The sequence below is a fragment of the Podarcis gaigeae genome (assembly GCF_964106915.1).
Source record: "Podarcis gaigeae genome assembly, chromosome: 7".
NCBI classification, from domain to species: Eukaryota; Metazoa; Chordata; class Lepidosauria; order Squamata; family Lacertidae; genus Podarcis; species Podarcis gaigeae.
The window spans coordinates 60211067-60235900 of record NC_139683.1 but is presented as its reverse complement, the minus strand read 5'-3'; the positions used below and the strand labels follow the sequence as shown (position 1 = coordinate 60235900).

Below are 24834 nucleotides of genomic sequence, written 5' to 3'. Positions count from 1 at the left end.
TCCTGGTTTTTTTACACACACCATACACAATGAGTCAGCATTTTGTGACCTTGAGCACTGAACATGCCGAGTCCTTGTGGCAGGACAGGGTTTTTCCCCCCTTACTTATTTTATTAACAAAACTCAACCTCCCACCCTCCAGTGTTTTGTTTTCTCTCTCTAAAAATGTACTGCAGCTAGCATTTAATATCACTGGTAACTGTGGGATATAAGCCAGGCAGATATAGTTACTTTATATGATAAAGAAATCAATGTTTATTTATTACAAGATGATGTAGTTACACAAGCTTATGTGGTTACTTGAATATACTGCTGTCTATTTAAATCAGGGGTTGGCAAACTAAGGGCCGTGGGCTGGATCAGGCCCAATTGCCTTCAGGTTCCAGCCCGCGAACTGTCCATGGATCGGTGTGGGGATACTGTTCATTTGGGCTGCATCATTCCCCCCCCCCGTACCATTCCACTTCCCACCTTCTCCCTCACGCACACTGTGGTGGCGCCTCCACCCTCCCTCCTCCTGGCTTCTCCCCGCCCTGCCTAGAGGAGGAAGGGGGCTGGGCTGAGTGCCATTTTAAGCAGCCCCTCTCCGGAGCCAACCCTTTCATGCTGCTCATCTTCCCTCCACCGCCGCCACCCTGGTGCTCCTGAGAGCCAGAGAGCGGAGCGGACGAGCTCGTTCTGCCTACCCACAATAAACAGCAGTGGTGGTGGCAACCCCAGGGAAGGTAAGCGGAGCGGCTGGGGTTGTAGGGTGGAGAGGAGAACTACTTGCCCCCTCTCGCCTCTTCTTCCAGCTCTCCCCCCATGCCGCTTCTCCAGCCCGCCACAAGGTCTGGGGGACGGTGGACAGGCCCGTGGCTAAAAAAAATTGCCAACCCCTGCTTTAAATGAATGTGCACTTCGTTAACATGTTACTTAAATGCAGCTTATTTTACAGTATATGGTTTATTTACACAGATATGCAACATGAGCCTGCGATTGGAAGGGTTCACAGCATGAACACCCCAGTAAGGTCTTGCTTCTCCCACAGCCTTGGATCCCAGCAGAGATCAGGCCTGGCTCTCCCTCTGTCTTTCCAGGCTGCGGCTTTGCTTCCAGCTTCTAGCTCAGAGCTTTCCAAACTTTTCATGTTGGTGACACACTTTTTAGACGTGCCTCATTTCGCAACACAGTAATTCAGTTTTACTAGGAAACTGGAGGTTAAACCCCTTTCCGGTCCCGTGGGGAGCATTTGCGCGGCACACCTACACACGCTAACGTGTCATGACACACAATTTGGAGAGCTGAGTTCTAGTTCGTGTAACTGAGCTCTCCACTCTGGCCTTTCTGTCTTCCTAACTACCAGAGAATTGAGAGAGGGAGGCCTATCCATTTGTTCTCTGGCACAGAGTCACTCCCTTTGTTACCTTAGTGACCCATACTTAGCTTGCCATTACCAGGGTCGCCTGGCTATTGTAGCTTTTCATTTTCCTTATATAAAAAGTGAGTTAGCTGCACAAGAGCTCCAAATTAATTTAAATTAGGTAACCTGAATTTGCTAGTATATGATTCTTAATTATTGCTTTGAATGTATACTTAACTTTCTTTAGTAATGTTCAATTCTGGATTGTTTTATTTGATCTTTTAATATAGGTTGCAAACCACTTTGAGGTTTTTTAATTAAAAATATAAAATGGTATAGAAATGAAATTAATAATAACAATCATCACCATCATCATCATCATCACTATTATGGGGTAGGGTCAAATATGGAAGTGCCCATAGTATAAACATTCTATATTTTTTCCTCTAGTTCCGTATTGGCCTGAATATAAGCTTCACTTTTCCCCCAAATTCTGACCGTGAAAAGTTAAAGTACGGCTTATATTCATGACCTTATGGTATCTAGCCATGAGTGTGAGCAAACAGTACCAGGAGTGCGGCAAAGCGGCGCCAGCCCCGTGTGTGGTTCCCCGGCCTCTCCCACAAGGGCGGGAAGGGAGAGAGCAAGGAAGGGGAAAGGCCGCTGGCAACACAGTGCATCCCCCCCCCCAAGTATGCAGCCAGGTGCCCCCCTCCAATTTTAAAGGTGTGGCTTATATTTGGGTGCAGCTTATATTTGGGTCAATATGGTATTCATTCTGCTAATTCCCTTTTTGAGTAGAGGGAATCTCATAGATTCTCTCTCTCTCTGCCCATATGTTCGCCCTTCATTATTATCGGCCTTTAGCTAGTTGAATAATAAGTTTCTTCCCATTCTGACAGCTGGTCAGAGTAGGATCTCCTTCCTTGCTGCAGCTCCCCTACTCACCCTGGCTGCTGCCACTTACAGGTATCTTTCAGGCTGTTCCTCTCTTTTGTAATATGCCAAAAGTTTTGTTCTAAGCCAGGTGCTGTCTAGAGGGCATGTGGAACATTCCTTATTTTGGCCACATGCACTGAAGGAATGCATAATCTACAGTCCACAAGCAGCTTTTGGCAAAGAATCAATTCCTCTGCAGTGACTTGAAATGCTCCTACTTAACAGTCCCCACCAGTAACTGAGTTCAGTGACAGCAGCAGCTAAGATTTATAATGCACCTTGAGAGTTGTGTTGTGTGTGTGTTCCTTTTCTTCCCACTCTGATCAGTACAATGCTGAGAGAGCAGTTCATCAATATAAGCAAAGGATGCAGGAGAGAGAGGTATCAATCTTCCTCAAAGGATTATTATCAACCTCTATTTCGGAGAGAAGAAGCAAGGGGGAAGGGAATCAAACAGACCAGATCCTGATATGTAGCTGCCAGCATAAAATTAAGCAACGGTGAGGGGGGAACTAAAGACTGAAGAAGAAAAAATATACTCCGCATGCATCTGCACACACACAACTGAAGAGCAATGAAATTAGGTAAAAGGAAGATACCTGACAGAAAGCACAAATAACTCAGGAGACACTTTAGGTTACACTTGAACTGTAAGCTATTCAGAAGTCTAACCCTTTAGGAGGATACAGTGAGGCTTGAAAAGTTTGCCATAGCCTTCACACATCAGTTCCAGGTATTCCTGTGAACTTAAATTAAATGCCAGCATGCCTGCTTTTTATTTCTTTGAGACATTTTTCATTATTTGTTTTATTTAGTTATTTTCTGTCCATTTCATTTTCTTTCTGTCTGTTCTGTGGGGGGGGGGTTGGATATCTGTTACTTCTAGATATTGAAACTGATATTGAAACTGATATTTGTAATTATTTTAATGAATATTTAAGTTGTAGTCTCACTTGCTAGTAAAGTTGAATGAATGTAAATATTCTATTGATATTTATTTCAGTAATTGTAATGGTCCAATCCACTAATTCATTATAAAATAGGTACAAAATAAATGTGTGATTTTCAGACACCAGCTTATAGTCAATACCAGGCCTCCTGTCAATTCAAAGCCATGTTTACATTACTAGCCCTGTTCGCTCAAAGAGTAAATGGATTCAGATCCATAAACATGCACCAAATGAGTGAAAATGTCTGGCTTTTTATTGCCCTTGCATGACTCTGATCTCCTGTACAAACAAATTAGTAAAGCACATTGTGAGATCTTTATAAATTAGTGGAGCACATTGTGAGATCTTTATAAAATGTTCTTGAATGGGCATCCTGTAGTCTCAAAAAATTGTGTGTGTGTGTGTGTGTGTGTGTGTGTGTGTGTGTGTGTGTAAATGAACCCACCTGCTTGGAAAGGGAGCATAGGAGGAGGGAACTGATTCATTTGTTTGCTTATGTAAATAAAAGTGCTTACTCATCAGTAGCTGCTGCTAGAAAATGTTGGTGATTGTGAAGGGGAGGCGGGGAATGCCTTAATAAATACTATAGCACAGGGTTGACAGTGAAGTGACTGATGATGAAGAATTTGCCCCCTGGTGCATCCCAGTGAATTTGACAGGTAAGACACTTTTCCCTCCTAAAATATCCAGAGGTCCCTTAATATAGAGTAGTATGCACTTTAACATACTGTAACCACTTGGCATACTGGAATGCTTCTGGGTGGAGTGCAGTAATTCAAGTTAGTGGCTGTGAGTGTGAAACCAGAAGAGTTACATCCTGGATTGATTAGCAGGGTAAACCATATACAGAGCTTAACTATTTAGTGGTTAAGAGCCTGGGCTATGGTATCTTTGGAAAAAAAGTTAAGCTCTCATGGTGCTTCTTAAGGCAGGTCCCTACCCCCACCCCACTTCTAGCGCCTCTGCGAGGAAGGACAGACACAGCCACTGCAAGCATCTCCCCCGGGGGAATGAGCAGAGACGCTTCTCTCTCGCAGCCTTCTCTTCCGCTCTAGGAACGGCAACTCCTCTGCTGCTGTTAACCCTTACAGAGCCGAGCGGCAGGAACCCCTTGGCTGCTCCGGGCAGAGCACAAAGAGAGGCGCAACAGACACTGAATTTTATTGCGGGGGCCAAAGGTATCTGGCCTGTTGGAGTTGGTGCCTGTGCGCCAGGGAGCATACTGTATAGGCTATCCCTTCCCTATCATGCAGTATCTTACATGGTCCGCAGAGTAAAGGGCGTGGGGGTGGGAGAGGAAGAATTGATTCGTCCACTCTGCTAAAATATATGTGATTTTAATATCAGCTGATCTTGCTTGAGATAGGTTAAAACTGCGGTTATGTGACACTTGCCGGTATAAGGCGGTATGCAGATTAAATAAATACAATAAAAAGTGGGTGGGAACCCTTGAGGAACTAAGTAGAAGCATAAACTGATGAAATTGGCACGGTTGGGATTGCAGTATCTGGAGACACTCAGTTATCAGCACATGAAATCGACAGCAGAGTAGGTTGAACCCAACCAAGAGAATATATTGAAAGCAAGCAGAACCAGGTGCCTCGAAGCTTTTACAGCAGAAGGTGCCATTTACATTAGAATGAATTGTTGAAATCGTAAGGCGCTTTGAAGCCTATGTGAGAAGTGGGGTGCCCCTCCAAAAAAAACAAAATAAGGTATATCATGGCTCTACATAGTGACGTTCTGGCTCACCACACTGGGCTGTGGGTTGTAATCAGAGAGCACCAAAACAACAACAACAGATAAAGCTAAACACAAACACATGGCGAGGAAAACAACTGAACTCCGCAGCATTGGCTGTTTGGGTCCTTAGGGCACCTCCAGTCACCTTCATTTTTCACACTGCTTGTCAAGATGTGACCTTGCCTAGCCTTTGGGGCCGGGGAAACGACAAGCCGATACTTTTGGGGTTGAACGACAAGTCCTCTCTTTTCCCCATTACTGGGAAGCGTTTGGAGAGCGTGGCGGGAGAGGACGGTCGTTTCCCCCCACCCTCTGCCTCATGAAGCGGCTGCTTCCCGGCACCTGCTGGACAAAGTACAGAAGGGAAAGTCGTTGGGGGGGAGGAGCGTTTCAAACGGTCGTGTGAGGTGCTTGTGTACGACAATATATAACGGGCTCGGGGGGGGGGGGGAGGACGACGACCGTTACCTCCGCCTCCTCTCTCGCCCTGTTTTGAGGGCTGGGCTGAGGCGGAGGGAGCGGGAGGACGTTTCTTCAATGAATGGCGAAAGGCCGCCTACCCCCCACCCACCCCCTCTCGTCAGCGTCGCTGGCGGCAGCGGGCAGGTTGCCATGGCGACGGCGCTGATCCGGGGCTCCTCGCGGTAGTAACGGCAAAGCCTGGCAGCCCTCTGCTCTCTGCCAAACACTCGCTGCTGGTGGTGGTGGTGCTGCTGCGGAGCAAAGAGGCGAGGGGGAAAGAGCGCCGTCTCCAGAAGAAAGCCCGCCTGCCTGCCTGCCTTCCCGCCCGCCGGCAGGGACTCAAGCGAGGTACGGTGCGGCGCCCTTCGCCCCGTCAGGCCCCCCACTCCCCCCATTTCGCAGAGTCTGTCAGCTCTGTCTGCTTTATTACTGCACCAGTATCTTGTCTCCTCGCGAAACGGGGCTGCTGCTGCTGGGGGGGGGGGGGAGCGGTTGAGGAAACAGCCCTGCCTGAGGAAGAGGCTCCTTCAACGTGCAACCTGACACAGCCTCTCGTGCACTTTCTCTTGGTCGTCGAGGGTCAAACTCGTAGGGTCGCGGTGGGGGGCAGCCCTCCCCCTCGGGAATAAATGTGACTAAGGCTAGGAGTGGGTGTGGGGAAGATGAAGCCTTTGTTGGATAGAAGTGAGGAAAGTTTTGTTTTTGTGGGGAGTTCAAAGGCTGTAGCTCAGGGGAGGTGGGGTGGGTGAGTGTACTCCTCACAGCTCCCCTCTGAAATCAGTGGCAAAACAGGAGCTGGGCTGCATTGCAAATTTGCTTTTCCTCAGGTGTATCGAAAAGTCTACACAGGGGTGGCTTGTCCAAGTTTATTGGAAGCGATGGTTGAACGGGAGCTTAAGGTCCGTTGTTGCTTGCTTTCTTTTTTTACTGTCCCTCCCAGAAGGGTGGGGAGGATGAAAGTGGTCCACCTTCAATTGTGCACTTCCAGCCCCTTGACGACGGGAGTCACTTTTTTCTGATAGGGTTATAACAAATTGATTTGCTGTCCTTGCAATGATTTTAAAGATACCAGGGGAGTGATGCTGACGGGTTCGTGCCATTTTCATTGCCTGCAACTGGTGGACCTTGCTTCTCTCCTTTCTATTGGGAGCTATGTTCGTTTCTATATTTTAACATCCATGCCGGGGTAAGTTAGCGATAGACTGTCAAATGGGGGGGGGGGGGAGAGACATGTTTTCCTCCTGGACGTTCTCTCCTGTATCTGGTTTGACTTTTGACCTTATGAAAAGTGTATTGTGGTTGGAAGTGAACTGTTTAATCAAAACACACAGAGATATGAAAGGCTGAAACGTGATGTGCCTTATTACTCTGTTGAGTTGTTGGGATTAAATATACACTTAAACCTATTTGGGAAGTTTATGTGAAATACCATGTTATGCATAAATTTAATTTTTATTTTAAAAAGGATGAAGTCAAGCCAGAAGGAAATAACTTTGCCACCTGGAAAGTGAAATAGCTGGGTTATTTGTTCAGTGACAAAAAGGAGCAAAACCAGGAATGATTTACAACTTTCTTCAAGTTTGCAGTATGTTAGTTCTGATAATACAGTTAGCATTAATTTCTAACATCACTACTGTTTTACTCCTGAGAAAATCCCAGAGTGCTTAATACTGGAAGCCAACTGGAACTGAATAATTTAATACTTCACTGGATCATATACCAAGTAGTTTTACATTACTGTGATCATTTATGACATGGTTCAGTGGTACTATGATTTAGGACAAGGGCAGACATCTTTCTGCTCTCCAGGTATTGTTAGACTCCAAATCCCATCAGCCTCAGCCAGCATGATAAATGATCTTCACTGATGGGAAGTGTAGTGCAACAAATATCTGGACAGCGCTTCATTGACAACTCTTGATTTAGGGGAGTTTTATTGGACCAGTATAAAATTTTACCAGCTACATACCTGAATATTTGGATGCATGTGGTAGATATAATATAGAAGAAGACAGCATGGGGCAAAAAGGATAGCTGATAGCAAATATCAACTCAAGAACCAGAATTCTGTGTACAGTAGTTTTGTTCATAATCCAAGGCAAGAAATATATAATAATATTTTTTGTCAGAATTCCTTTATCTTTAAAGGTTGCGTGACAACAAGCATCAGTTTAGCAACTGAAGCTTTTTCTAGTATGGAAATATAGTAATGATGTAATATTTCACCTGTTCAATTTTGTTTGTCACTTGGGTATTAGAGGCTCTAATAGGGCTCTAATTTAGAACCTTATCCTCACTCCTAAAAGTTGGCAACTAATATTTCTTTAGCAGTTAGTAGCATGGGCATCAGCTAAGCAGTGGAGTCCTCTATATGTACAGTGGTACCTCGAGTTACATATGCTTCAGGTTACATACGCTTCAGGTCACAGACTCCGCTAACCCAAAAATAGTACCTCGGGTTAAGAACTTTGCTTCAGCATGAGAACAGAAATCGTGCTCCGGCGGCGCGGCGGAAGCAGGAGGCCCCATTAACTAAAGTGGTGCTTCAGGTTAAGAACAGTTTCATGTTAAGAACGGACCTCCGGAACGAATTAGGTACTTAACCCAAGGTACCACTGTACTTAAAGTACTAATTAGAAGTAACCCCGCATTGTGTTCAGTTGGACTTTTTCCAGATAGATAGTTATAGAATTGTGGCCTAAGAGTTTATCTGTTTCAATGAGATGCCAATCCTAAGTGAGTTTTCTTATGAAATAATAATTATTAGGGTTTATACATGAGTACACCCCAGTTTAAAGATGTCACATCCTTCCTTTAAATACGTGTGAAATTATGACTGCTGAAATACTGATCAGTGAGAGAACAAAATACACTTGGTAAGATTGGTTTTGTGTTGTAGCATGCTCTATGTCAATGATAATTTTCTTTAATTGTCCATCATAGTGCACTTGGCTTGTTGAGAAAGCTATTTCCTTTCCAGTGCCCTTTGTTCTTATGTAACATTTTGATACCTTTTGTGTTTTCAAAATTCATTGCAACAATGACCTGTGTTAGTATTGTAGCACAAAAGGCCATGATGTTGCTAGACCTTTTCCTAAAAGTGATATTAAACAGAATGTGCATATCTGGATGGTGAAAAAACAGCTCAGTGTATGTTTTTTCACTAAACCATGGCCCTCACCATCTCTATGACACAAATAAAGGAAAACTTAGGGACCTAATAAAAATTCATATTTAAAAACACAAAAGAAAGTCACAGCCTCCCCTTTCATATCACAGCAGCCCAATTCTGTTCTTCTTCATTCAAATATAATTTTCATTGAGTTCAATGGGAGCTTACTCAAAAGTAAGTGTGCACAGGATTACAACTATTGTTACTATACTGTAACAATTATGTAGAATAATAGCTCTGAAAACTCTGTTGGTCTTAAAAGCAAGCATGATGAAAACCCAGAAAGAAAATGAAGGAAACCTTCAGTGATATCATTATAAGCTTATATGCTTATAATATGCTATTGTTTGCATGTGTATAATAATTCATGCTTATATGAATAAAAGCAGATATTACATATATGGTAAAATTGCTAGTTGATATCAAGAGCCATATACAGTATGTAGGATTGTCCAATACTTTTTCAAGCTATAAGAACAATATGCTGCTCAGAATGTACCTAATTTCTGTTTCACATTATTGTACACTACCTATATCTTTTAGGATACAAGTAAAATATCCATCTTATCCATGATCTTCTGAAATGTCTATTTTATACCCTCTTGACCCCATCCACCTAACAATCTGTTTGGGTGAAGAGAAGAAGGCATGGCTTTGAAATGTCAGTAAGAAAGATGTAAAGTAGCTGTTAGAAATACAGTATCCTCTTGAAGATTTGGGTACCTGCCAGAAGCTACTTCAGACACATATTCAGACACTTACTAATGACCCCCTAGAGACTGTGATTTCATTGTTGCTATGGCACACTGATGGGACCTAGCAGTAGGTGTCTCAGGAAAATCTCCTGTGGCCATTATAGACATTCTGAAGAGTAGTTACTTCTACCTATTTGTTTATTTATTAAGTCAACGATGCTGCAGCAACAAGCTATTGATATACAACTGCATCATAAGGTATTTTTCAAATAGGATACAGAATCAGCTAGTGTCCCTGTTTTAAAACGCTGCTCTGTTCTGATTTCATGTCTGAAACCATTTGTTCCTTGCTGAACACCAGATGTGTCTTAAATTTAGTGGCATCTCATATTTTAAGGAAATGGCCCTTAATGAAAAACATCACTGTTCCAGAAGAGTTCCATATTTCAGAAAATTACATCTCTACAGAACATCAAGCTCACAGTGTCTCTCATTTTTGACATTTTGATCTGATAAACGTAATGAAAAACAACAGAGTGCTTGACTAGTCTTGGCTATTTATGCTGCAATCCTCACTCCACTTACCTGGGAGTAGGCCTCATAGAATTCAGTAGGATTTACTTCTGAGTAGACATTGTTAGGCTGGTGCTGTTAACTCTGCTTTTTCTCAATAATTCCTGCCCAGAAACCACTGAGCTAGCCAAGAGGATAAACTGACCTGATATTTTGGTTGATTGGTGCTCACTGTTGGCCATTACCTAACAAAACGGTGGGTTGCAACAGCAGCACTCCCACCATACACAGACATCTGTGTTTTTTGTTTTTGTTTTACCATGTAAGACCCCAATATGCACGTTCGGGCTAGAGATGGGTCTTAGGTCTGAAAAGACTGAAACTACTGAATGTGATAAGCCACTTTAAGCAGCAGAGAAGTGGGATATATAAATAAATAAAATTAAATACAAATAGGGTAAAGAGTGGGTAGAACTTATTCTGGCTGGGCATTTGCCTCCATCAAGCTCCCCTGCAGTAGAGTTTATGTTTTGAAGAGATTGTTGAATATAGTGGTGCCCCGCAAGACGAATGCCTCGCAAGACGGAAAACCTGCTAGACGAAAGGGTTTTCCGTTTTGGAGGCGCTTCGCAAAACGAATTTCCCTATGGGGTTGCTTCGCAAGACGAAAAAATCTTGCGAGTCCCCGCGGGTTTTTTCCGCTTTTTTTGCCCTTTTCCTAAGCCGCTAAGCGGCTTAACAGCTGATCCGCTGATAAGCTGCTTAACAGCTGATCGCTAGAAGCCGCTAGACCGCTGTAGCGCTAATCTGCTAAGCTGTCAATGGGCTTGCTTCGCAAGACGAAAAAACCGCTAGACGAAGAGAATCGCGGAACGAATTCTTTTCGTCTTGCAAGGCACCACTGTATGTTATTCTGTCTTTAAGGTGTTTTTGCAGGACATGAGGTTATATGATACTAATATACTACATTCACAAGGGCAAGACAACCTAGTAAGTACCAGTAGTATAGGTGACTGGACAATTGGACTTCAAGAAGTTCCAGGATGCTCTGGAAAACCCGCAAGTGTGGAACACTATTGGCATTACCCTAGGTTCTCAGAACAATAATCTGGTGCAGGTTTCGCCCTGCAGTGTTCCCAGTTGGTGCTTATTCTGTTGGCTCCATTCACATACAGAGCAAGGAAAAGGAGCTGAAAAGGAAAATCCTTAAGGGGGAACACAGTCCTCCTTCATTAATAAAAAGCATGATATGGAGCATAGGCAGCAAAATTAATTTTGGCCTAGAGTGGCAATATAACTTGAGATAACTCTGTATGTCAGTGATATAAACCCCCACCTTCCTTGAAAGATACATCTAGTTTTGGTGAACTCCTCCATTTCTTTCAAGATTTATTTGATGCTTATCCTGAGTTGGAAGCTCCAAATTTGTATCCAGTTTCACATTAAGTTAAATTTGGCAGCAGTGCTATGCATTAGAGCTGGCCTTCCTTTGTGTTTTCAAAGTTCTCAAAGTCCCTGTGCAATGCAGGGAAATTACCGTAATTCCTGTGAAAATGAGCAAGTATACATCCACAGAAGAAAAGCAGTAGACCATTATAACTCCCTGGGATCTCTTCAGAAGGGAATGCATGACGCCACTGTGTGACAGGTAGTGAATGAAGTTGGGGGTGATATCTGTAAAAGACAATAAAATCCTATCCATGCCTATTTAGAAGTATATCATTGAGTCCAATAGTGCTTAATCCCAGGTAAATGACTATAGGATTGCCACCAGAGGCAACAGTGGAAGAACTGATATGCTGCATTACCTAACTGCTGGTTAAGAAAGGTGGTATTTGCCACAAAACCACTTGGAAACCTAATCTTCCACACTGTCAATTGTTCCAAAGTAGTAGGTGTGTGATTAATGAAGTGCAAGCAACACATAATACTTGGGGTGAGCAAAAAGCTCTGGGAGGCAGTGCTTTATGGTATCATAAACAATGTCCTCCCTTTGACCCTGGCTATTTGTGAACCATGGCTACATGTTTGCATGAGCCATCCTGTTGTATTGTTCTCTAGGTATCTCTTGTGGTGCACCTGCTTGTTACAGTGTCATTTGAATGTCATAGGATGATTAGATATGGCAACAGTCCTGCCTTTGAGCAGACGTAGAGTTGCCAGCATTTTTCTGGCAGAACTGCTTTGCCTTTTCACAGTTGTGTAACCAGTAGAAATTTAACTGGACAAGCTTTCCCCCTCACTGCATCTATGTGGTAGGAAAACCTTTTCCAGCGAAGTTAGTTTGTTACCCAACTGTTAATGGAATAGGAATCCCATTAAAAAGATTGTTAACCATAAGGAATTCCTTTAGATGATATTGTAGCTCCCTCCAATTCAGAAATGTAAATTCTTACATATTTATTAAATGTGTATATTATGTTTACAGAGATTATATTTGACACTTCTGTTAGTGCATTCTAATATGATATTGTTCTTGACTATACATATATACTGTTCAGACTAAATTTAGCCATATATCCATTTTTTTACTCTAAATTTAGTCTTGCATTGTGACACAGTCATGCACAGAAGGAGGCTACTGCGTCTCAGTGATTGTGAGTCACTGCAGTCTTGTTAGTAAAATGCTATTAGGAAGGGACTGCCAAGAAGGCTTTTTTTAAATCATTCACCTCATGTTATATGAATTATAAGTTATGCCTTCAGTACATTTTTAACAGAAGATAATATAAATTGTCTATTCTGGGGAAGAAGTGGACATCTACATACAAATCACTGGATTGTTCAGGAAGGAGGAATGGTGGCGGGGTGAAGAAGTGCACAGCTTTTCACAAGTAGTTTTAATACAAAATAAATGTTTACTGGTAAGATCAGAGATGTAGCCTTGAGAGTGAAATTTGCACACGTATCTGCCAATATATCTCATGTCTTTCAACCCTTATATGCCTATAATATTTCAAGGTTGACATGTAATTTCACACAATGTGATAGATATCACAGTATATTTAGATACCTGAGGCCAGAAGAAAATACACACCACTACACAACTATAAAATAGTAATCTACAACTGGGAAACTGTTTAACAATACTTTTCCACTGTCTTCCCTGCCTCCCTAAGATCTGAATCTCCTGCTTTTTCACATCCTTAATGCATTTATTTTGACTGAGTTCACTGGTTAAGAGTGTAAAAAAATGCTGATTCAGAAAGGCAGTTTCCCTGCGTTGAAAGTGTTATTTTATTTACACATGAGCAATATCAACTGAAGCAAAATTGAAGGAAATCCTATTCTAAGCCTACAATCCTTTCAATTCGAAATAGTTCTGGGAGGATTGTGGTGAAATAAGTTTGATGATATTACAGGCTTTGGGAATGGGACATTAAAGAGAGAGAGAGAGAGCACATTCTGGTCATTCAAGTACTATATTCAAAAGCCATAAATTATCACTGTGCACATGGTTGAGTCAAAATATCCACTACCAGGGCAAGAAATGTAAAATATATAACATGTGGTTAATAAACTGTGCACAAGATGAATATTACGCAAACACTAACCTCAGTGTCGAAAAAAGTTTTGAAAATGCTTTGAAAGCTTTTTGAATTTAGAATATAACAAAAGGTGCTTATCAACAAAGGTCCCCATGTGACTCTCCCCCAATGCCCACCATTTTAATCAGGTGTGCCAACTTGAATAAAGTATTGTGGGGGCCCATGTAAGCCCCGCTTCACATAATCGATAGCTTGATGCAGTGCACACACATCATATTCACGGGAATACCCATCAACTTCGTGGGGACCTGGCCTCCTCAAACATTTTATTGTGGATGCCAAAAACCCCATGGCCCCTAGGAGTTAGCTCCTATGATTTGAATATTTTCTTTCTAAAATCAGTTTTTCTTTGGTCAGTATGTGCTCCATGTTTTCAACAGTTAAATGAATCCTGTCCATAAAAATAACAATATTTTTTAAAGTGTGAACAGGACTGAAATGGATTAGACTAGAAGATGTTTGCAGAAATGTCTAATCAATTTCTCTATTTGTAAAGAATGGTTTGTGTGGAGCTACATGATGTGCTGTTATGGGGTCTTAAGAAAATGGTTTCACTCTTGTGGTGCAGGAAGTATTATCCAATAAAACACGGAGACCTAACTGAATCTCAAATATAAATCATGGGATATTCTCTCTCCTACACCCTTGCCCTATTACACTTGTACAGTTATACAAAAGAGGTTATGAGGCCAGTCACCACTAGGCCACTCAGGGTAAAGACATCTACAGAAATTGGATGCTCTACAGAAATAATTGCCTCAGCAGATGCAATTCCTTGAAGAGAAAAGGTTTCCGTCCTTTATGATTGAGACTCAATTAGATTTCCCTGTTTTACCAGAGAATACTCTGTGTACCACATAACCCTGTAAGAGTGAAACTAGCTTCCTGAACAGGGTTTTCTTTATAACTTGCCTTTCTGTTCAGCCCAACACTCCTATGAAAATGAGCTGCTAGTTCCCTTTTTAAAAAGCTAATTGGAATTTGATCCATGGTGTTAAGAACAGCTGACAGTCTGGAGTTTTTCTAGTATAGCTGTTTTTAAATAACTTGCAGTATTCAGCCTTAAAAAATAGTGAACACTAAAGATTTACAGCAATAACCTTTCTGCAGTTTGCCATCAGCTGGATGCCTTTCAGACCCCACATAGAAATGGAATCATTGTATATTTCACATAGTGAATTTATAGATGTGTTTGAGGGTGTAGAATAATGGCTTTTTCAGGCACAATACAATGTCAACACAGGAGTATTAAATGGTTCATTTAGATGATACTGAATTGCAGAGTCCTTCAGACTTGAAGCCTTGCCAAAAGAGCTGCCACAATTCAAGAATTCATAATGATTTCACCAATCTCTTGCCTGTCGTGTTGCTTCACTCCAAATTATGAAAGTGAGCACCATTTTCTATAGCACAACCAACTCTGCAGAACACTGATGGAATAAACAGCATGTCCTTCCCGTTTCATACTGATATTGTTGCACGCCACCCCAATCTCTGAGTGGTGGGATATTCCAGAGGTTCCAGGCACTTACACAGGGTTCAGTTTACTTGGAATGAGGGACAGCAGAGACTGTGGTGTCTTTATGGTATATGGCTTATTCACACATATATACAATCTCCCATAGCCACAACTGTAGATTCAAGCAGAAATCAAGCGTGGCTCTCATTCTCTGGCTTCTGTCTGTGTCTAGCCCAGCTTTCAGCTCTCACACACTACTCTGACTTTTATCTTTCTCACTACCAGCCAGATGAGGGAAGAGGCCCACCCATTTGCCCTCTGGCACAGAGCAATTTCCTTTGTCAGACTAACAATCATACTTAGGTGGTAGCTATGACCCTTGCCTGGCTAATTCAGCAATGGAATCCTACATTAGATTTTAACACTTGCTGTATCCAGGACCTCAGGAATTAGAAGGGACTCTGGGCATCATACAGTCTGACTCCCCAAACTCACACAACAATATTATGAAGCATGGAGTGACAGAGTGCAGACCAACATTTAACAGCATTTTAAATTGGAGTTTATGCTTTAATTTTTTTTAGTTTAAAGCCATCTAATCTAGCGGCCATCATCCATATATTGCAGAAGGGAATTACATTGTTTAACTTCTTTCTTCTTTGTTGCTCACTCATAGCCAAGTAAGATTGTCTTCCATGAATATGGTCTTAAGTGACTGTGTCTGTAAGTGACTGTGGAGGCCAATTCTGGATCCACGCATCCTTCCAGAGTGGGGTCATAGGTTTCCGGGTGGGAGTTGATCATGGTGAGGATTTGTCAAGCGTGCCTTCCTCTTAGCACATTTCTCCCTTTCATCCTGAGTTTGTACTTCTTCAACGTCCATGAGGCCTTTGGTAGAGGCTATTGTCCAGTTGCAGCCCTAGCAAGCCAGTGTTTCCCAATTACCTGTGCTTATACTGCATTTTTAAAGATTTGCCTTGAGAGCGTCTTTAAACCTCCTTTGTTGTCCACTGGTATTTTGCTTCCCATTCTTAAATTGAGAATAGAGTAGTTGCTTTGGAAGATGATAATCAGGCATCTGAACAACATGGCCAGTCCAATAAAGTTGATGTTGAAGAATCATTGCTTTGACACTGGTGATCTTTGCTTCTACCAGTACACTGACATTAGTTTGCCTGTCTTCTAATGTTTCACAAGTGTACAGTAAAGTTGGTGGTACAATAGTTTTGTAAATGAGCATTTTGGTTTCCCTGCAAATGTCTCAGTCCTCAAACACTGTGTGCTTCAATCGGGAGAAAACTGCACTCACAGAGCTCAGGCAACTATGTTTAACTATGAGCTGAGTGAAGAAATACTTCCTTTTGTCTGTTCTGAATTTTCATTCTGAGTCATGAGAAAGCGCAAAAAACTTATCCATCCATTCACACACCTCTTTCCTGACTCTCTTGTTTTCCCTTTATCCTAAACCTTAAAAGCACCAGATCCAGCCCCTTGGTCATTGTGGTTGCCCCTTTCTCAAAGATGGCATGTCCCGTTCTACACTTGAGGTGAAATCGAAGCTCCTGCCACCACCTACCTGCTCCTGCCACCACCTGCTCTGCTGCCCCCTGCTACATGCTGCTATCATTGGCACCGATTGATGTGACCTTGCCCAAAACTAGTAACTATGTCAGCAGCAGCAGGGCAGGTGTTTGTGGCAGTGGCGTAGCGTGGGAGGTGCAGGGGGGCCGGCTGCACCGGGCGCAACATCTGGGGGTTAGGGGGCGCAAATCCACGGGTAAGGGGGCGCAAATTACTTGCCTTGCCCCGGGTGCTGACAACCCACGCTACACCACTGGTTTGTGGGGGGGGGGTTCTACCTACTGATACAGTGGTGGTCTCACCAAATGGCTAGGCCGGCTCTGCCTTTTCTACAGTGTATTATATCTGCAATAGATGCTTAAGTGAGGTGCTTATGTTGGTGCTGGTTCATCTACCCCTATTTGGGGGAATTCAGACAATCACATTCTAGTCAAAGATACTTTTTGGCTTGGCTAGTGGAATCACCGGGTTCCTTGGCACTATATATAAAAATTAATCCTGTGAGGAACCTGGTCTTCAGTTGAACTAAGGAGTCCATTGTCTAATATCAAAGCATGTTTGCTGGAGTCAAAAGAACAGTCTGAGTTTACAATTGTAGTCAGTGTTCCTTCCCTACTGAACAAGACCATCATATTTCTGTACTGCAGAATATGTTCAGTCTAAGCAATGCAGTTTAAATTCTCCTGAAGCCTGAAAAATCCCACCACAGCATTAATTTGAACACGGCAACACTCCAGCAATCCTAGGACTAGTGATGCAGCACTTTATTTTACCATCTTAGCTTTATCAGCTAATAATTTGTGATGAATTTTAATTGTTCTCAGAAAGTACTTGCATCTGATCCCAGTTTTAAGAAAGTATTCATTTACTAGGTAGGCCCTATTTGATATAAATGTCTTTTGCCAGAGGCTACACTGCACATTTGTGGTAATGGTAGATTATGACTGCACAAGCAAATAAAACATTTTTCTAATTAGTTTTCATGTTTTTTTGTGTCTCATGCAAACCAGTTACTGCTTTATCTTATTTCCGCACACGATTGTAGGCCACAGTTTGTGTACTAAAGCTTTGTCAGCATTCAGTATTCAAGTCTAGTTGTAAACCATAAATTCATTAGCATGAATATATGAAAATAATAGCATGAATTAGCATGAAAATAAAATCAATGGGAGCTTTGCCATTGGCTTCAGTAGAGTGCAGACTACACCCTATGTCTGTTATGAACCTGGAATTATACACATTCATTTAAACAAATGTCATTCCTGAACTGGTATGCTGGTATAGCCATGGGGGGGGGGGGATTTAGAAATGGTTGAAGTAAACTAAATTGAATTAATAGTTCAAACCTTCATGCAACATATCTCCTTCAAACCTTGAAAATCAATATATAGTATAAATTGGATTGCTATTTGAAACATGACACGTTTTTAATCTTGCCAATGAATTTTATTGGCTGAGAACTGCAGACCCTCCAAGTGTTCCTATTTTCCAAGCTCAGTACTGGATTTACAGAAGCCACCCTGGTTTCTGATTTGATCCTGGAATGTCCTACTTTTCCTTAAAGGTAAAGGTACCCCTGCCCGTACGGGCCAGTCATGACCGACTCTAGGGTTGCGTGCTCATCTCACTCAAGAGGCCGGGAGCTGGCGCCGTCCGAAGACACTTCCGGGTCACGTGGCCAGCGTGACGAAGCTGCAGCTGGCGAGCCAGCACCAGCGCCGCACATGGAAACGCCATTTACCTTCCCGCTATAAAGCGGTACCTATTTACCTACTTGCACTTAGGGGTGCTTTCGAACTGCTAGGTGGGCAGGAGCTGGGACCGAACAATGGGAGCTCACCCTGCCGCGGGGATTCGAACTGCCAACCTTACGATCAGCAAGTCCTAGGCACTGAGGTTTTACCCACAGCGCCACCCACGTCCCTTGCTTTTCCTTAGGATATCCCTATTTTTATCACATAAATGTTGGAGTGTATGGTAGGACCTTCGTATTTTCGTTGAAGAAAAGTTGGAGGTAATTGAGTTATGTGACCCCTGAGTCAAGGAGATAAGTAACTATAGAACCTTTAGAAGATATCTGAAGGCAGCCCTGGGCAGGGTATAATTAATAAAATTATGATTATCATTATCATCATGGAATAGGACGTTCCTATTTTCATCAGAGAAAGGTGGAGGGTATGGAACTGAATGCTTGCAAAGGTACAGTGATACTAATATGCCTATTTCTTTTCGTGTTGAGATAATGTGGGACCCAAACACCCACCTCAATGAGGGACTAGTGACAAAGTTGTAAGATGATGCTTTCTTGAACTCAGAAGTGCTAATTATATCTGAGAAGCTGGAAGCTGAAGAGGACTTCCTTTGACTGAGGAGGGGGTTCCCTTACTCTGCTTTTTATATAATTTTTATATGGCTCTTCCTTCATCTTGAGTATTTTTATGTTACTGTATAAAATAATATTTCAGGTTCCCAAATTTGATGAAAAAGGCAATATCGATGATGTATAAGGTGTAGCTTTTGTTTAGTGAACTGCAGATTAATTTTACCCTTATGAGAAACTGCCCGTTTCTGACAAGACCATCAGAAAGTCATATTGATTGGAATTTTTGTTAACCAAAATATCTTTATGTACCATGAAATGTCAGTTTCAATGCACTTAGCATTACCCAAAGTGGTGTTAATAGCAATAGTTTGATCCATCGGGTAAGGGAAAACAAAGGCATTGCTGACCATATCACCAAACTTGTTATCCATGCACCACAGACCATAGAAAATGGTGTGTTCTGCCAGTTCAGGCCCCATCAGATTTGTTTTAATATTTCAGTAACCTAGCAATATTAAGTATTTTTGACACAGTAATAAAATGTAACACTTCTGCTGCACACACTGCTGATACTGCATTCTTCCATGTGCATTATATTTTGGGTGCTCTTTTGAAGGCATTAAAAAAAAAAACCTTTACTGTTTTCTGCCAGTAAGAATCTGTTTATCATGCGAAGAATGTATAAGGCCATTTTCCTTCTGACTATGAACCAAAAGCAGATCAATATGCCATGTCCTGTAACTTTAGTGCAATGTGACACATTGATTAAAACTGACAGGGAAATGCCTATTGTTGAAAGCTGACTAAAGCTAGCAGAAAATGTGGCATGAAACAGGTTGAGCAAGCACTTGCTGCTAGGAATGTGTATATACAAGCATCAGGTTGAGTAAAGCAGCTTTAAAAGTTAGCAACACAGTGGGTTTTTTTCTTCTGAATCAGATAAGACTTTTGAACATGAATGCAGCAATCTCCATGTGCCCCAAACATATTAGACTTCGCTTTTTATAGGCTTGGACTAAGGAGGTGTGTATCATCTAAAAGCACAGGGTTCCCCCCTTTTTTATTTAGAACCATTGGTTAATTTGTACAAATTTAGTCAATTAATCAGTTAGACATTTGAAACCATCAACTAAGATTTCTTTAATTGGGTGATAGTCCTAACTTAAAAGTAGTCCCATGACTGTTTCAATTGTCAATGGTGCTTCTGATTACAGAGTTGAAGATGTAGGTGAACATCAAGATAATTGTATCCAGAGATTATTACTGACACAATAGTTGTTGCACGATTTCTCCCTGAAATTTTGGAGTGCCATGCAAGATTGCAGCCCCCCCCCCCGTGCTTTTTTGGGGGGGGGATCATAGTGCAAAACTGAGCAAGATGGCCACCATTCTATCACAAGAAAAATTTGGTTGTCCCATTTTTTCCGGGACATTTGTAAGGTATGGCTTAGCAGCATGGCACATATGTATGGGATATATGTATGTGTGTTTATTTAAAGTACTTATACTCTGCATTTCAGGATAGGGCTCTCCAGGCAGCCTACAAAAAAATTATCCAAAATTTCCATCTTACTATTTAAATCCAGCTCTTAAATGCACTTCATTCTCAGCAAACTCATGGGAAAGAAGGGGTTATTGGTTATGAGGTGATTCTGTGCTGGAAGAATATACTTTTTGGCACTTAGTGAAAATGACTGGTTCTGCTATCTTAAACAACAGGGTTTTCTGCCAGGCATAAGAGAAACAGCCATGGAAGTTGGAGAATGACTCCTGTCCTGCACTTACTGTACCTTGGGGAGCTTCCAAATTTATGAATTTGTTTATTGCAATTTATATAGTCAGATTGCCTGAATCCATGTCACATCAAGAGAGTGGAAAATGTAATGGGTCAGAAAGGGGAGGGGAGCATGTAGTCCAGGGTGCCTGTTATGGTTGTCAATTCCACAGCTCCAATTGACCCATGTGCTGGTCTGCCACAGACACACATATTACAAGACGCAGCTCTAGATGAAAGAACCTATTGTAAATGAATTGTTTTGTTTTGCAGATAGCAATGAGACTGGGATATCATCTAAAGAAGTGGCTGCCCACATGAGGAATCTTCTAAAGTTGATCTTTAGTCCCTGCCCCATAACCATTCAGGGTCTGTGGTAAGACTTAGATTGCAAAATACAGTACTGATGGCATTGGGCACTTACTCTTTTTTATTTTTTAAAAGTTGTAATCTTCAGCAGGATACATGTTGGAGATTTCAAAACAGATATGATGCACATATTTTAGAATGGTGCACAAGTAAAGCCCTTCTGGAGATCTTAAATATAATAAATGATATAATTGGGAGGAATAAAGCATTAAATCCAAAGCAAATGTTACTTGGTTGTTCACAAGGAACTGTTAATGATGTAGACCTAGAACTCATACAACGTTATTAATAGCAATGAAACTAGTAATATTGGGTAATTGAAAATCTAATAGCCATATATAATGTAGTGGTATATGAAAATCTGGAATATAGTTATTTTCAGTAAGTTAACATATTATAAAAGGTGTAAGAAATGATGTGCTAAGAAATTTATCAAAGTAAATAGTTTGTTTATAAATTACTAGAACTTGAAATTTCAAGATAATTGTCAATCATATGTTTGGGTTAACTTAATTTAAACTGATTTAGATTCTTTCCTTTCCTTTTTCACAGTTGATTGAGCTGCTGATCATTGATATTCTCTTAGTTATTTACTTATCCCCTAGAATTATAAGCATCAGCTTATGTAAATATTATATATAAATATAATGTGAATCTATATGAAACTATTAAATGAATATTTTAAACTCATATACCATAGGGTTTTTTTAAAAAAAAAATCTCCGGAGCACAATTTCTGGTCTCATCCTGAAGCAAAGTTCTTAACCCAAGGTAATATTTCTGGGTTAGCAGAGTCTGTAACCTGAAACGTTTGTAACCTGAAGCGTATGTAACCTGAGGTACCACTGTATAAGTTTGCTGGATACAACCCTATGTTTGCTTGTTTTCATTTACCCACCTCAGCTCAATTACCTTTCCCTAAGCAGTCTTTAAACAGAAATCAAATAATAGCAACAACAACAACTAGGGAGACATGGGTAGAAATACCTACTCAGCCTTGGGACAGCTAACTGGTTACCTTGATCTAGTCACCTCTTCTCAGCCTAACTTTACTCTGAAAGTTGTTATGAGAATGAAAGAGCAAAACCTTGAAAAATAAGTAGCTAAAATATAAAATGGAACATCTTTAACTGAATTCATGTATTTATTTTTCTTCCCCTTTACAGAAACTACATATTATATGAAAGCTATGTATATGAAACACTGAAGAAAAAAGCAGATAGTCCTAGTCAGAGGTTGAAAATTATGACTGTTGGTACTCCACCCATCCATGACTGATTTGAGTACTGTGGTAATCTGAAAGGAACTCTAAACATCTTTCTTTTCACAAAGAAAGAAAGACAAAGCAACAGCCTTTGTCTGACATCACCGCAAGTCTAAAGCACATTGAAAAGAAATGACCAGCCTACTTCCAGAAGATACTGTGGAGTCCCAGGGCTCAGATGAGCTTGAATGCAAAATCTGTTACAACCGCTATAACTTGAGACAGAGAAAACCTAAAGTACTGGAGTGTTGCCACAGAGTATGTGCCAAATGTCTTTGCAAGATCATAGATTTTGGGGATTCTCCTCAGGGAGTCATTGTTTGCCCATTCTGTAGGTTTGAAACATGCCTGCCCGATGATGAGGTCAGTAGTCTTCCTGATGACAACAATATCCTTGTAAATTTGGCTTATGGAGGCAAGGTGAAGAAGTGCCTACCAGACAATCCCACAGAACTCCTGCTGACTCCCAAAAGGCTGGCCTCTCTCGTTAGCCCCTCTCACACTTCCTCCAACTGTCTGGTTATAACTATCATGGAGGTTCAGAGAGAGAGCCCTCCGACCCTGAACTCAACCCCTGTTGTGGAATTCTACAGGCCAACAAGCTTTGACTCTGTTGCATCTGTGCCTCATCACTGGACAGTGTGGAACTGTACATCCTTGCTCTTCCAGACTTCAATTCGAGTCCTAGTTTGGTTGCTAGGCTTGCTATATTTTAGTTCCTTGCCTTTAGGGATCTACTTACTGGTATCAAAGAAAGTCACCCTTGGGGTAGTCTTTGTCAGTCTTGTTCCCTCGAGTCTTGTTATTCTCATGGTTTATGGCTTTTGCCAGTGTATATGTCATGAGTTTCTGGACTGTATGTCTTCTTAATAGCAATTGCAATGAAACATGTGAAATTGCCATAGATGTAGCACTGTTAACTTAAATTTCTTGTTTGTATTTTTTATTTTTATCCTTCAAGGAAAATAGGAGTGCTGACAAGTTTTGTGGTCCTTTTATTATTTTAAAGGGTAATTGAATGGTTGATTTCTTCTGCTCTAGCCTGTTTTACCAATGAATAAACAAATATCGTTTTTTTTAAAGTCTAAGCAATAGAAAGAGCGTGAGGCAAGTACAACCACCTAACTGGGTGCCTGATCCTATGCTGCAGTAATATTTTTATTTTCAATAGATTATTCATATAAGAGAACAGTTAAGATTACTGGAGTCATTTCAGAAGAAATGCCTGTTAATATTCTAAACTGTCTCTTATTTACGTTGGTGAGTAACGTTGCTCTGGGATTTGATCAGCTGTGACCCTCTACTGATTAAGTCCCACTGAAACGGGGCAAGAACAGAGATCTAACAAGGTAATTGGACATTTCATCGGTGCCTCTGATCTTTAACATGCACAAAGAAAATAGGTGCTACCATCACATCAGAACTTTTTGCCAGGCTTCCAGACAGTGAAAGAGACTGAGGAATGGATGGTTGCTTTTAACTAACCGAATAGGTAGAAAATTGTAAAGGAGACATACGCGCCACAACAATACATGGATGTATCTTTGTTCACTGTTAACATTTCTTCTCAAATATGTTTTTGATTAAAAGCGTTACAAAGCCTTACCTGTGACTTTCTCCTGCATGCAGAAATATGAAGAGCTGCTATTTTCCTTGTGCAAGAACAATCCAGCTGCATCCTGAAGAGTCTGTTCCTTGTGTGGTGACCTGTTTAGTATGCCCATAGCTTGTGCACAGTCTTACACAACCATGCACATTTCTTATTCTGCCACTTGCGGACCCCTGGATTGCAGTTGTGGTGGTGTAATATGCATAAGCTAAAATAATAATAATAATAAACAGATAGAGGGTTGTTATAAAGTGCTTAGGTTGGTTTAAACTAAGCTTCCCCTAGAAAACAGGTTGGAAGAGGATCACAGCCTTGCCTACTTAACCTAATAATTTTGAACTTCTTTTTATGAGGCCATACAAACCTCATGGTTTATACAATCAAAACCAAATCTCGTTATAGCAATTAAAACTGTGGTTTCAGTTTTGCAACATAGACTCACTTTTGTTTACATCCAAGATGAATGACGTATTGAAGTGTGAAAATGCATTAAGCTGTATAATTGTTTGCCCTATTTTTTTATTTTAAGTAAGCCAAATGATATTAACATTTAGAAATCTTTAAGGACTTCATAAGAGGCATATAATTTTGGGGATGACATGCAGCATGTCATGGAAGGAGAAAAGGCAAGTAGTGCATAATAGCTGATGCAGGAAATAACTGGTGGGATTCAATTAACAAGTCCCATTAGGACTCTCTCCCCCCCCCAACCCCCCCCCCTGTATTTTACAAAAGAAAGCACTCAAAGCACATCTAAAGAAGTGTTACTTTTGTCCATTACTAATGGCTAGCATTGAAAACTTAATATTTCATAGAATGATCTATTACTACTACTTTAAAGTGCTTGCAACAAGGCATGGGTAGTGGCATGGCCAGCACCAGTAAACCGCAAAGTGTAACTAATTTGTGACTCCATCAGATACAAAAAAGTCCATCTAAGAAAATATATGTTTTATAGTGTCTGTAACATTTGTATAATTTGTTTGTGTGCATACATGTTACAATAATTTATATATTTGTAGGGAATTCACATTCAAAATTGTCCAAGCTGTACTATCGTCTAATAAATGAGTTCTTGATGTAGGATGGAA

At 41.2% G+C, this 24834-nt stretch overlaps 2 protein-coding genes across 4 annotated transcripts in view; one reads left to right on the top strand and one right to left on the bottom strand.

The window, feature by feature from the left end:
* Positions 1–6514, bottom strand: part of CD83 (CD83 molecule) — a 27826-nt gene extending 21312 nt beyond the window's left edge. The window contains exons 1-2 of one of the 2 annotated variants that reach the window (XM_083747059.1): positions 5872–6514; positions 5120–5316 (exon numbers count right to left, since the gene is read on the bottom strand). The gene's annotated coding sequence lies outside the window, so the exon portion shown is untranslated. The remainder of the gene's footprint in view (positions 1–5119; positions 5317–5871) is intronic. The other variant, XM_083747060.1, reaches the window with a different exon arrangement.
* On the top strand, positions 5482–24834 carry RNF182 (ring finger protein 182). 2 transcript variants are annotated; one of them, XM_083747062.1, is made up of 3 exons: positions 5482–5784; positions 20775–20877; positions 22037–24834. In XM_083747062.1, exon 3 carries the CDS (start codon positions 22267–22269, stop codon positions 23002–23004), a length of 738 nt encoding a protein of 245 aa, XP_083603188.1. In that variant the 5' UTR covers positions 5482–5784; positions 20775–20877; positions 22037–22266; the 3' UTR covers positions 23005–24834. The 2 variants fall into 2 exon arrangements, with proteins under 2 accessions (XP_083603188.1, XP_083603189.1); XM_083747063.1 differs by lacking the exon at positions 5482–5784 and adding an exon at positions 6602–6622.